We start from the raw sequence: 14542 nt of genomic DNA, 5'->3' as shown, positions 1-14542 counted from the left end.
AGTTAAAGCTACAATGGAAAAGTATGTGATAGGCAATATTAAGGAATCAACTAATATAAACTAATACCAAGTTGATTGTAATTGAAATTTTGGAAATATTCAATAAATGAATCAATACATGGGCACCCATTTTAGGGCACAAAGCCATGTGCTTTTCCCAAAGGTTTTAGACACATTGGCCATAGGTTTTTCCCCCTACCGACACATGAAAGATTATGGAGGAACTTTCCATTATTTGTGTACTAATGAATTGTTAGATCAAAAGCTTTGTACTTGGGCAAGATGGTGGTGTGGGTTTTTTTTAGTGCATAATATTATTATTTTTTAAATTTATATGTACGGCCATTGATCTTGCCCTACAAAAATGCAAAATCAAAGACCTCCATACAATACCCTTGTCCCCAAAAAGAACAAAAATTTAAAGTTTTTATAATTATATGTTGGGATTTTTTTGGTTCAATTTTCGTGTTAGTATAATTTTAAAGAATAGTAGCAATAACATTATTAACAACAAAAATAATGTTCTCCTAAAAAACGAAAAAACACATCGATCAAAATCAACAATAAAAAAAAAAAAATGCAATAACGAAATCTTGGATTAGTGATAAGATTAGATTTTAGAATCTTTAGATTTTAGACTTAAATCTTATTATATATGAATTTGATTTAATTTTATGTTGAATTTGTTTAATTATATTTTAGTTTGTTAGTTAATTAATTTATTTGTTTATTCAATGATCATTATATATGAATGTAATTGCTTATGATTGAACTTAAACTCGTAATTTAAAAAAAAAAATAATTAAAGAAAATTCTAATTGTTTTTTGATAGAGTGAGAGTACAGAGAAAATTGAGTTTTGTTTAAAAATGTACCATTTATTTTATTTTGCCAAATTTCTATGCATTTTGTACTTATAGTAAATGAATTATTTTATTTACATAATGTGTAAAAGAATTAAGATAGATATTGGTATAAATGCATGGTCCAACACATTTTGCTAAGTATTTGTTAAAAAATGATATACATAACACCTTCCCTCCTCTTGTCTTTAAAGGGAAGAAATGGTATGCTTATCATATTTTTATGAGAATGCTATGTTAACATTTAATTGTATTAAAATGTATGTCACATGACACATTAATAATTAATTGTCATCCATGTACAAGTTGTAAAAAAGAAAAGCACCCCTCTAAATAAAAAATTGATAAGGATATACATTTCCCAAAAAAATTTTAGAAATTAGCCTAATTTTCTAGTGATGCATGTTTAGATCATTTCCAAAAAGTATTTATGGTCTATCATATCACTAATGAGAAAAGAGAAATTATCTAGCCCATTATAGGTGAAGTTTTTAACTTTTACAAGTAGGATGATACATATTTTTTAAGAAATATTAAAAAATATGACATGTAAAATTTTTTTAATATTACTTATAAAATTAAAAATTATATTATTAATATATTAAATACTAATTCAACAAAAATAGTACCAAAAAAAAACTTACTAGTTCTTTTTTTTTTCCCTTTAAACATGGATTAAGTAACAAACTAGAAATAAGGTTAAAATATTAAATGAGCCTTTAAAATTTTTCACTTTTTAGGTGAGCTTTTATAGTTTTATTATAATTAAATAAAATTTTAATTTATATCCAAATAAAATAAGATTGTAATCCAAATAAAAGGTTGACTTTTCTTACAATAAATGCCAATTAAATTTTTTCTTCAAATAAAAACTGATGTGGCCCGATTAAGTGCTTGAAAATTAAAAAAATATATTTTTAAAAAATTAATTTAAGTGCAAATTAAATATTAATAATTTACTTGAATGCAATGAAAGTTTAATAATTTATCTAAAAAATTTGATAAAATTCGGAATTTTTATTATTTTAACCTAGAAATAACCCTTTCTCTAATTTTGTGGTACTCATCTTTCCAATCATCAATAATTTCTAATTTCAGACCTAGGATCTAATTTTTTCAATATAGAATTATAAAGATTTTTTTTTTCCATTCCCAATTTCCCATAGTTTTGAAGATGATTCCATTGTTTGATTATGGAAGAAAATCTAATTTTCATAGTGCATAGAGCCTAACCTCTTCAACTTAAAATCTAAAATTTAAATGGATTTCACCCTAATTTTGCTTTTTGAATGAAGAGAAGAAGCCTTTTAGAAGAAAGTGATTCAAAGAGTAAAATCCAAGTTAGTTAAAAAAAAAAAAGAAAAAGAAAAAAAAGTCCTTTTTTAAAAATATATTAGCAGATTTTTCAGAGAAAGAGGGAGAGAGTATTTTGTAAGGAATTGATGCAAAGAGTACAATTCAAGTTAGTTAAAATGAAAATGAAAGGAGAAATGAGTATGGGGTCTTGACCTTGAGTGAGTGAGGTTCATCATTTCTCTGGAGGCTAAAACCCCAAACATTTTTTTCTTATGCAGCCACTTTTAAACAAAATTAACATTTTAAATTCGTTGTTTTAACTTAATTAATTTATATAATTATTTTTAAAAAGAAAATTTTGATAAATTTAATATTTACAATTTCTTTTCTTATCCGTATCCTACAATCTTTTTTTTTTTTTATAAAAAATAAAACATTTTTTCTTAAATTTTTAATCCTAAACTTAGTATCCTTTATTTGGTGGCAAATGCCCTTTCCAATTTTGAACAACCCGTGGCTCCCATCCACAGTATTGGTATACTTTTTCTATTGCTAAATAGAGAGATAATAATACAGAATTAGTGGAAGGGAACCAGAAAATTTGTTCAAAAACCAAAACTTTATTCATTTATCTAATTACAAAGTCAAGATTTTACAAGGTGTCATGATGTATTTATTAAATTAGAGAGCTCTCATTAGATAATTAGTGATCACTGACCAATTTTTTCACAGTGATAAAATTATAGATTTTATTTTAAAAATAATTAAAATAATTGTTTTTATTTTAACGCATTAACAAAAATAATAAATATAAATTATAAATTTATTAAATTTGATGTAAATAATCTTATTTGAATTGATTCGGAGAAGGGATAAATTATACAAAATCTAAAAATTTCTTACCGTTCAATAAAAAATATATTTTTTTCTAAAATATTTTAAGTTCAATAAATTAAAAACAACAAACTATTATTTAATCAATTACATTAAATATAAATCCTTTTCTAAACGGTGAAGTTTATATTCACACTAGAGTTAGTCAAGCTTGGTGTAGATTAATTATTTTAATATAAAAATAATAAAAATGAAATATATATAAATATTATAAAAATATAAATATTAAAATTAAAAATATATATATTATTTCATATATTGTTGTTATATTTTTGGTTTTTTTTATGTTATATTATGTTAAGAGTGTTGTATTTTTTATTAATTAATTATTTGATCAAAATGCTCTTTTAAAATTTTTTTTAGATTATAAACTTTTTATAAAAATATTTAAAACAAAAGAAAGAAAAAGAAAAGAAAAGTACTTAACATTTATTTTTTATTTTTATATCTTTTTTATATTTATATGTATCATTATTATAATTTTATTTTTTTATTTTGTTATAAATAATAAATGATCAAAATTCAAAACCTATTAAAAACACATCAACTAAACACCACATTTTTTCAAATATGATTAAAGTCCAACTAACCATGTCATAACCCAATTAAAACCCTACGCATTATAACCTGCCAAATTCAATAATTTATGAAACTTTTTTATTAAGTAATAGCAATTTGACAAATTGAAAGTAATTTTTATTAAAAATAACAAAACTAAAATAAAACTAAAAGGAAAAAACAAAATAAAATTAAAATTAAAAAACCAAAATTAAAAAAAAAATACCAAACGTTTTTTCTCCAAATCACCTCCAATTAATTTTTTTCATGCCTTAAATAATCTTTTAATTATTTTTTATGTCCTACCTCATATGTTTTTTAAATCGAAGAATTTCACATTTGAGGATAACTTTAATGTATTGTTATATATGGATGTTAAAAATTTTGTTTTAATCGAATTAATTAATTTAATTAATTTAATTTGATTAATTAATTGGATATTTAATTAATTTTAATCAGTTAATGAATATAATTTTAGAGAATTTTTTATTTTTAGTTAATTCGATTCAAAAATTGAATTAATCAAATTAATCAAAATTTTAATAAAAATATAATAAAATTTAAATATAAAACTAAAATACATTAAATAAATAATTCTTTTTTAGAAAATTATTAAAGTTTTTAATTTAATATTTTAACATTTGATTATTTTATTAGATAATTTTATTTAATTTGTTTCAAATATAAAAAATTAAAAATATAATATAATATAAATATATTTATTATTTAATTAATCAAAAAATTAATCATACCAATTAAATTTAATTCAAATAATTATATTTTAAAATTAACGTATTCGATTCGATTGAAAAAAAAAATAATTTAATTTGAAATTAACTGAATCAATTTAACATTTATTGCTATACATGTTACAAAAAGAATTAAATTTAGAAATTAATTATTCTTCCAAATTAAAAAATAAAAAATTAGAAATTAATTTATTTAAAATTTTTTGGCCATATACGAAAACTTCATGCAGAGAACAACCGCGTTATTCGACAACACAAAAAAAGTTGTATTTTTACGGCAAATGGCTGGCATATCTAATCCACGAGGGACTGTGAAACCAAGTAAAGACAAATTCCTACGCGCCTTTTGGTATTGTCACGTCAACATTCCCAATCAAACAATGCCATGTCATTCACGCCCTATCTCGAAGCGTGACCTGTTTCTTACTTTTGACTTCTTTCCATTTAAGGCGTTTAAAAAAAGTAAGTAATTTTTTGTTGTCTTCCCGGTGTTTCTACCAATAAAATGTACAATTTATTTAATTATTATTTTTTAAAAATTTATATTTAAAGTAGTAGTTTATCAAATTTCGAAAAATGTATTAGTTATAATTTTTTTAAAAATATTATCTTAATCAAAGCTACTAGTTTAATATTTCCAATTTTTTTTAAAACAAATCTACTAATTATTAAAAAAATAGTGCATCAATTAATTTTTTCTTAAATTTCATCTTAATTAAAGTTATTAGACATTGGTTAACACTTTCCTTATTTCATATATGATTAGTAAATTTGTTAACTGATTCATATATTATTATTATTATTTTAACTTTTCACATAATTTAAAATTTTTGAGTTAAATCTTAATTTTAATTGGCTATAATGTTTTTTTCCTCATATTACCCTTTCTTTGAAAAATGAAAAACAATGGATGGTTATAGTTAAGGAGTAATAAGGAAAAACAAGATTTTTTTTAGTCCTATCAAGGCATACAAACAAAATAATTTATGAGAGGAAGAAAATGTTTTTTTATTATATTAATTGATTTTTCAAACATACTTTAGTGGAATATCTAATAGTCTTCTAATTTTGTTGATATATCAATTAATTTTCTTACAATTTACCATTAGTCTCCAATCTCTTCACACAAATCCAACAAAAAAAAAAAAACAATTTTTATTGTCAAAAACCCAATATTTTTTTTTTCTTGAATTCGAGGAGTTTCAAAATCCTTGAGTAGAAAAAAAGGGAAAAGGAAAAATTATGGAAAAGAATGGAGGAAGTGGGACAAAGGGGGTAATGAGGGAGAGAGAGAAAGAGAGAGAAGACTTCAACATCAAGGAGAGTAAAATACAGCTAGCAATGAAGGTGGATGCTCACCTACCATAAAACCCTTCAATCTCTCCTTACTTTTTTAGCCTTTGTTCGCTTCCTCTCTCTCCTCTCAAATCTTTCCCATTTCCCTTCTTTTCTTTTCACCTCTCTCTCTCTCTATTTCTTCTCTTCTTATTCAAGGTATTGTTTCAGACCCCATTGCCTATTTACATACTCTTTTTTCACTAATTTAAACAAGGAATGAACTGGGTTTTTAACTTGTTTGATTGCTAGGTAGCTGAAATTTTCAATTGGGTTTTTGGATGGGTAGATAGTTTTCTTGGTTTCTCAATGAATTTTGTTTTTCTTTGGGCGGGAATTGGAGTTTTTTCAGCTCAAGTTTAGCAGCTTCAGTGAGTTGTTTTTCTTTTTTGAACAGTTGGATTGGTGTTACATTGAAAATTTCAGTGTCGGCAGGGAGTATTATATAGAATTATGGGTTCAAGAAGCAGTTTTCTTAGTCTTTTCATCAAGAATACTCTGTTTGGTAGCTGTGAAAGTGGAGGAAATGAGGATAAATTGAACTGAATTTGAGAACTGAAGTTTTCATTATTTCAGTCATTACCAATCCCAGTATGAACTAAAAACCAATTTCCCAATTTTTTCCACTCTTTTTCTTTTTACTGAATTGAGTTCTCATTTTGTCTTATCAATTAAACAAAAGGAGACCATAGTTCTCAAAATTCAATTCCTTGTTTCCTTCATTTTTCCTGAGGAACAAACAGAGTAATGTGGAGAAAGTAAAATGAAAATGATTATTGATAGTTTTGGTTTTTCTGAAACACTGAATAAGAAGCTTTCTGCTGTTTTTTTCATTCAATAAATTGCACTATACATTTCAGCTACCAAAGTAATTTATGTACTAACAGTTTCAATTTTGTTAACTTATCTTGCAGGTTTCTCAAGGAAATTCTCTTCATTTTCCTGGAAAACTTCTCTTCTTTCCAGAAAATTTTAATTACTGAGTATCAAAAGGTTTGCTTCAGAATCCCTCTATCCTCATTTTTTTTTTTCCATTTTTTATTCCTCAAATTTTGAAAAGAGAATTTTAAAAATCAATAATTCCTTTTTTTTTTGCAAATAAATTAAATTTTAGTTGCCGTTGGACCACCTTGCAGCAACTTACTCCATGTGCTGCTTCCACTTTTTGAAATTTTAATTCACCTTCCATTTAAAAAAAATTAAAAAACTCCTTTTTTTTTTTTTTTAACCTAGAATTTAAAAACACATTTTCCTCAAAATTTTCATATACTTCCAATTTAAAAGATAGAGATTCACTTGCAAAAATAATTAATAATAACAATAATTTTAAATTTTTTTGCAGGTTTTTTTGGAATAATTAATATAAAGAAAACATGATTGGACCAACGAATTTCATCGATGAGATAGATTGCGGCAGCTTCTTCGACCACATAGACGACCTCCTCGACTTCCCTAACGAGGATGCTGAGGTTGGCTTATCCGCCTCCGACGTCAATGCCGCCGCTTTTCCTAGCATTTGGACGACGAATTCCGAGTCATTACCTGGTTCTGACTCTGTTTTTTCCAACAACAATGCTTCCGACCTGTCCGCGGAAATTTCTGTTCCGGTTAGTGTCATGTTTTTAACGATGACGTCATAAATAAAGTAGGGATTTTTTTTTTTTGGATTTTTTGGAATCTAGCTAATTTTGAGGGGTCTTAGGATTTTTAATAAAAATTTAAATAGTAATTCTTTTTTTTTTTTTAATGTTGATTTGTCGGCTACATGGATGGAAATGTGGAAATTGGAATCCACCCAAGAGTTTTGCATCGTTTAGTGGCATAATTATTGCTTTAGTTATGGAAGTCACGTGATTTGCCATGCTTTTAGTTATACAGGCTTAGGTGTCAAAAAAAAGCGTACCACTTTGTATTATCAAAATATTATTTAATTTAATAAAATAAAATTCAACAATACAGTAAATTTTAATGATTTCAAATCCTTCATTCGCGCCTAATTTTTTGATAAAATGATGAATTTTCAATGATGAAATTCAATTTTTGACAAATTTAAATATTAAAAAAATATTGATTTGACGTAATAGTCATTTGGGGTAATTGCTTTTATGCACTTGAATATTTGCTTAATGTTTCCTTGAAATTTAGAGTGACTATGATTACAATTAGCTGATTAAAGTTTTGGGCGATTTTGTTTTTACAGTATGAAGAGATTGTTCAATTGGAATGGTTGTCAAACTTTGTTGAAGATTCTCATTGTGGAGCGAGCTTGACGATCAAGAAAGAAGAGTCCTTTTCAATCAATAAGGAGTCATCCCGTCATCAATTCCAGAGTTCCAGTCCAATTTCTGTTCTTGAAAGCAGCAGCTCTTGCTCGGGGGAGAAAACATTGCCGCGCAGCCCTGAAATGGCTGCCCCTGGAAGGCGAGGACGTGCACGTAGCAAACGTCCCCGCCCTGCCACCTTCAACCCTCGTCCCGGGATTCAGCTTATTTCCCCAACTTCATCTGTCAATGAAAATGACATTCCTCAGCCATTCGTTGTCTCCAAGGTGCCTTCGGACTCTGAGAACTATGCTGAGTCGCGGCTGTTGATCAAAATACCTAGGCAAGTTAATCCGGAACATAAGAAGAAAAAGAAGATCAAGTTGTCACTTCCAGCTGCTCCAGCTGATAATACTCAAAATCCATCAGGACCAGCAGTTAGGAAATGTATTCACTGTGAGATAACCAAGACACCACAATGGAGGGCAGGGCCAATGGGGCCAAAAACCCTTTGCAACGCTTGTGGCGTTCGCTACAAGTCCGGCAGGCTCTTCCCCGAATACCGGCCTGCCGCAAGTCCAACATTTGTTCCATCGTTGCACTCCAATTCTCATAAGAAAGTGCTTGAGATGAGAACCAAAAGTGGTACCGCAGCACTCACTGCAACAATGGTCACCAATTCACCAGAGCTGATTCCAAATGAAAGCAACCCAGCATTAGATTATATATGAGGGAGGGTGTGGAGAATTGTGAGATCCCATTGTTGGATAATCTTTCTCCTCTCTGTTTCCCTCTCCCTCTCTCTCTTTTTTCCCTTGTGTTATTCTCTTACTCTTATTTTATCTCATTGTTCATTGTTTTTCTGTACAGGGTTGGAATGGGGGGAATAGTAGCAATAGCTAACCAATATTTTAGATAGTAGAGAGGGATTGCATTGAGAGAACTGAGAAAAAAGGTAGAGAAAATGGAAGCTTAAGGGTTAGCAGAGTAGTAGGTTTTAGTAATATGAGGTCATTAGTTATTGGAGTCGGTGTTGTTTTCTTTCTTTTTTCTTCCTCCCCGTAGGAATTCTTTTTGCAGTTCAATTTGCTAGTATAAATCAAAATTCTGAGATGAGTTATGGAATTCAAGAACCTGTTATTTTCAGTTCAAAACGCTTCTCCTATGCATACTTCCCCAATCTTTCCTTCCATGCTGCATTTTCCACCATTCAATGTCGCTGCAATCTTTGCTTGGTAATTGAGATTGTCAAAAATTGAATTAAAAGTTCATACCAGATATTAAACCGTGATTACTATAACGAATGGCAATTGAACTTCTAGAAATTGCCCATTTTGGGGAAAATATTCAACTGGACATGGAAAAATTGTTTAAAGTTTGTGAGGAGATTTCATCAAAATTTTCTTTTGAGTAATAGACCCCAGAAATGAGAAACCAAAAAGGACAAAGTCATTAAAAGAAAATGAATGGTTTTATGTCAACACTCATACATTCTTGAATTTCAAGCAAAAGTAGGCTTGCCATAGATATCATGGTTGATGAACCAAATTGATGAGCAAAAATCCCTTATAATTTAAGTTATGAAATGTTGGAAAGAATTGAACTTGAGAATTGGACTGTTGTTTCAAAACCAAATCCCTAAAAAAGTTACTTTTTAGCCAATTTGGTTGGATAATCAAAATCAAATGTAATCATGCATATAGGGTTGTTATGAAGCATTTGGCAATGTGTCCCAATCCTCCTAATTTGACTCAACCCTACCAAACTAGAGGGAAATAAAAAGGGGTTTTCAATTTCATCACAGATAATGATTAGTATTAAAAAAAAGCATTAAAGAAATTGAAATGAAAATCAATCAAGAGCAGTTACTTTCGTTATTCTAAAGTTGATTTGGACTTGCTAATCATATGGTTTGATACTTCTTGGAGGCATGTTTTAAGTAATGCTTGATCGTAACCATTTTTCAATAGGGACATCGATAGGACACCATACCTCCAAGAGAGAATTGTGTCAATATGTTGTCAATTCCATCACCAACCAGAAAATTGCCTGAACAACCTGAATATTTGTTCTATCAAAATAATCCAGGCTAACCCTTTTTTAGAGCTTTAAGCATCGTCTGGTAGTGCAGCGAGAAGGGATTTCCACCGTCTTCTCACTGCATTTGAATGTCGTTTTGACATTAAATTCACATAAAACGATCTCGATATTAATATAGTATTTTTTTTTTCAGATTTTTTTAACTTTTAGGATTAGCAAAATTAATTGCAAAATTTGGGATTTTGTTGAATGTGGACAATGAGATGAACAAATTTGAAAATTTTATTGAGAAAATCAGGAGAATGATCAGTTAGTCGGTAAGCATAAATATTCCATCCAAGGTTTGTCCACAAGTTTGATTCCTCGTAATAAAAGAATTTTTGGTTTCATAAGGCTTAGAATCCATTTTTTTTAATGTCCAATGAGCAGGAAGTCATTCAATCAGCAATTTTTTTTCTCGTTTGATTTTGGAAAGAGTAAAAAATCAAACCGACACTGAGTAAAGAAATATATATTACCACCAAACATTGATCAATCCTACATAGAATAATATTATAATCGAAATTTTGGATTCCCCTCCTTGTATAGTCTTAACACTAAGCCTGATGCCAATGATCAACAAATATAAATAACACCTAAGCATTTGACTCAGCGTGATTGGCGCATAATTTTTTTTTTTTTTTGCAATTAAATCTTTTACTTAAATTCTTATAGTGTGAAATCAAACTAAAACTTTTTTTTTCTTCCTTCATGGGTTATACCCATCTTATGTATTTAAAAAATATATATTATGAAATTGAAATTTAATTCAATTAATTTATATAATCATTCTTTTAAAAATAATATTTAACAATTTTAAATTTTAAATTTTAATATTTATAACCTTTTTTTTTTATTCCTAAACTACGATCTCTCAAAAAAAAACTTAAATGGTATAGTTCAAATTACTCCATTTTCAAATAAAAATAAAAATAAATAAATAATTTAATAGGGGGTTTTTATTAATTTTTTTTTTTACAAAAGATTTCTTAAGGATAAAGAAAAAGATTGTAAATTTGAACTTCAAATCTATTATATGTCACTTATTAAGAGTGAATGTATAAAATAATTGAGTTAAATTATAATTTTTTTTATTATTTAAAATTAATAAAAATTAAATCTTTATCACTAAAATTAAAAATCAAATGATTTACAATAATAACATCAGACGACGGTAGACTGCTAAACTCAATTCTTTTACCTTCTGTGAAAAAAGGATACCCCATTCTTGTTAAAAGTGCAAGTCTAAGCCCAATCTTGTCCAGCTAGTCAAATTTCATAACTGGGCTTACCTCCCAAGATTTGTGATTTTCTGTTCCAAATGGCTAAGCTGTAAATTTTTATTAATAATTGAATTTTTGAACAGCAGAATCAAACATCTTTTAAGGTATAGTATAAATAAAAATAAAAATTAAAAAAATGGAATATATGATAATTTTTTAATCTTGCTACTGAAAGTAAAATGTTACATGATCAATGTATGAAAAGCAAATTTTTAGAAATATTAATTAAGGAATGCTTGTAAATAATTGTGTATAAGGTCAAATATGAGTACCAAAGTTGTTTAAATGGATCCTGCACATAGCCCAAAATTGAGTCCAATTGCCAAATTATTGATGATTGTGTTAGCAAATTTGGACCAAAACTCATTGGTCCAGGCAAAGTAGAACCTAAATCAAACAGGCTCAGTGCCCAAGTTCACTAAAATCTAATTTGATGACAAACCAATGCCAATAGGGTCAACTCGCCACACCATGTTAAAGCCTACCAAAGGCTTTGTGTTTCATCCTTGCCTCATTGCCAATTGGGCAAAAAATCTCAAAATCTTAAAATAAATGAAGTGGTTACAAATAATAAAATTAAAATGTCAAATTTATTAATATTTTTTAAAAATAATTATATGAATTAATTGAATTTCATTTGTTTCAATTTCTTAAAGAGCCGCTTCTATAGCTAGTAGAGGTCATTCTCATTAATGAAGCCAGCTTAGTTGAAGTCCCCAATCGAAATGAAAATTAAATTAAGAAAAGTAAAAAGTTGACCACATTAAAGGGAATTGATGAGTTTTAAGATTGAAGCAAACGCCAAAAGACACCACCAGGCACGGCCGCGAGCGCGGCTTGTCAGCCGCCTCCGCCAATGTGTTGGACACGTGTTGTAATCAATGTCTTTCACGTTCATGCAATTATGGAACATGCATCTGTTTCATTTGAGACTCGAAATTTCCAATTCCATTAATGCGATGCTTGGGCCATCACACTGCTTTGTTATAGTGTGATTTATTATTATACGGATTCGGTTATCGTGTGACTATAAGATTTGATTAAGAATTATTTAATTATTATTTTATAATTTTTTGTATTTCACGTATTATTTTTATTAAATTAAAATATATATTAATTACTTTTTTTTAAATATCACTTTAATCTTTGCCTATTGACATTGATTAATATTTTCCTAATTATATAATGGCTAGATTTTAAACTCTATTAGGACGTTTCAATAATTGATATGTTTTTTTTCTTGAAACATGTAACGGTTAAAAACTTAAAATGAAGTTTTTTAATTTGAAAATTGAAGTTAGAGTTTTCAAGAAAGATTAGGTATTTTTTAATAATAATAATAAAAAAACTCACTCATGTTGTATGAGATAATTTTTTAAATTAAAAAAACTATTTGATATATTGAGAATGAATTTTTTTTTTTAACTTCACAAGTAAATTTATATGATTATTATGTATTTATCTATCTAAAATAAGTACGTTTTGAAGTTTTAGTTTCAAATTTTACTTTGTGTGAGTTTGATTGTCTAACTATGTCTTAGTTTGTTAATTAATTATTTAGTGATTGTAACTTAATTATGATATAATAGGTGATTATTCAGTTAATTATGTGAATATAATATTTAATTATAGAGTAAAATGCATCCAAATCTTTTCATTTTAAGCATAATTTAACTTAAATCCATTAGTTTAAAAATGGACATCTTGCTCCAAAATGTTTCAATTAATAGGACACTAAAGTCCTTCTGCCAGCCTTTTAACGGATTGAAATACTATTTTACTATTGAAAAATCAATGTTCTAAAATACTCATATAAAATTATTATTTATAATAATAATTTTTCCTAAAATATATAAAATATATTAATAATATAAAAAAATTTTTTACGTGTAACATATAAAAACAAAATTCGAAATTATAATAAGAAAAAATGTTTTAATAAGAACATCTAACATATAATAAACAAATAATCACATAAAATAATTATTTATAATGATAATTTTTTTCTTGAAATATATAAAATATATTAATAATATGTAAAAAAGATTTTTAGGTGCAATATATAAAAAAAATTTAAAATTATAATAAGAAAAAAATGTTATAATAAAAACATGTAACATATAATAAGAAAAAAATATTTGGTTGAAAAAATTGTTATTCATAATTGTGAATTATAATAAGGACAAATGTTATAATAAGAACATTTAACATATAATAAACAAATACTCACATAAAATAATTATTTATAATAATAATTTTTCTTAAAATATATAAAATATATTAATAATATATAAAAAAAGATTTTTAGGTACAATATATAAAAACAAAATTCAAAATTATAATAAGAAAAAAATTGTTATAATAAAAACATGTAACATATAATTAAAAAAAATTTGGTTGAAAAAAATGTTATTTATAATTGTGAATTTTGTTTTTATATATTGCACCTATAAAAACATGTAACATATAATAAGCAAATACTCACATAAAGTAATTATTGATAATAATAAATTGTTTTCTTAAAATATATAAAATATATTAATAAAATATAAAAATATTTTTAATTGTAATATATAAAAACAAAATTCAAAATTATAATAAGAAAAAATGTTATAATAAGAACATGTAATATATAATAAGAAAAAATATTTGGTTGAAAAAAATGTTATTTATAATTGTGAATTTTGTTTTTATATATTGCACCTAATTTTTTTTTATATATTATTAATATATTTTATAAATTTTAAGAAAAAATTATTATTATAAATAATTATTTTATGTGAGTATTTGAAAATATTAATTTTTCAGGGATAAAATGATCTTTTAATGAAGCTTTTAGTGGAATTAATTAATAGAATGACCTTAATATCTTATTAATTGAAAAATTTTGGGATGAGATATCTTTTTTTCAAATTAATGGATTTGAGTTGAATTATGTTTAAAATTCATGGACCTGGATATATTTTACTTTTAATTATAATTGTTATTTTTCCAAAAAAGAAATCCACTAGAGGCGAATTCAAATGGAACAATTGAATGTTTGTGGACACCTCCAAATATTAAAAATAAAAAATTTTGAAAGAAAATTTTTTCTGGATACATTTTTCATTTATAAAATTGATAATCAATCGTTTATATATATATATATATATATTATAAGTGAGATCTCCAAAAAAATTAATAAATTTGTTACTAAAAACCATTTGTATTGAATGATAATCCTAA

General features: G+C 26.2%; 1 protein-coding gene across 2 annotated transcripts; it reads left to right on the top strand.

Annotated features, from left to right (window-relative positions):
• Positions 1-5606: 5606 nt before the first annotated feature.
• On the top strand, positions 5607-9080 carry LOC111310314 (GATA transcription factor 8-like). 2 transcript variants are annotated; one of them, XM_022909638.2, is made up of 4 exons: positions 5607-5853; positions 6609-6687; positions 7037-7301; positions 7895-9080. In XM_022909638.2, exons 3-4 carry the CDS (start codon positions 7068-7070, stop codon positions 8684-8686), a joined length of 1026 nt encoding a protein of 341 aa, XP_022765373.2. In that variant the 5' UTR covers positions 5607-5853; positions 6609-6687; positions 7037-7067; the 3' UTR covers positions 8687-9080. The 2 variants fall into 2 exon arrangements, with proteins under 2 accessions (XP_022765373.2, XP_022765372.2); XM_022909637.2 differs by lacking the exon at positions 5607-5853 and adding an exon at positions 5910-6065.
• Positions 9081-14542: the final 5462 nt, after the last annotated feature.

Source organism: Durio zibethinus, chromosome 19 (genome assembly GCF_047325235.1).
Source record: "Durio zibethinus cultivar Kanyao isolate XHJ-2024 chromosome 19, ASM4732523v1, whole genome shotgun sequence".
Taxonomy (NCBI): Eukaryota; Viridiplantae; Streptophyta; class Magnoliopsida; order Malvales; family Malvaceae; genus Durio; species Durio zibethinus.
The sequence above is the reverse complement of the archived record's forward strand: the minus strand, read 5'-3'. Positions and strand labels throughout refer to the sequence as shown.

What these genes read in the sequence shown, in the direction of transcription:
- LOC111310314 (XM_022909638.2), top strand. Translation starts at nt 7,068, where the DNA reads ATGATTGGACCAACGAATTTCATCGATGAGATAGATTGCGGCAGCTTC. An exon ending in CCGCGGAAATTTCTGTTCCG is followed by an intron (nt 7,302 to 7,894) that starts GTTAGTGTCATG and finishes TTGTTTTTACAG; the next exon opens with TATGAAGAGATTGTTCAATT.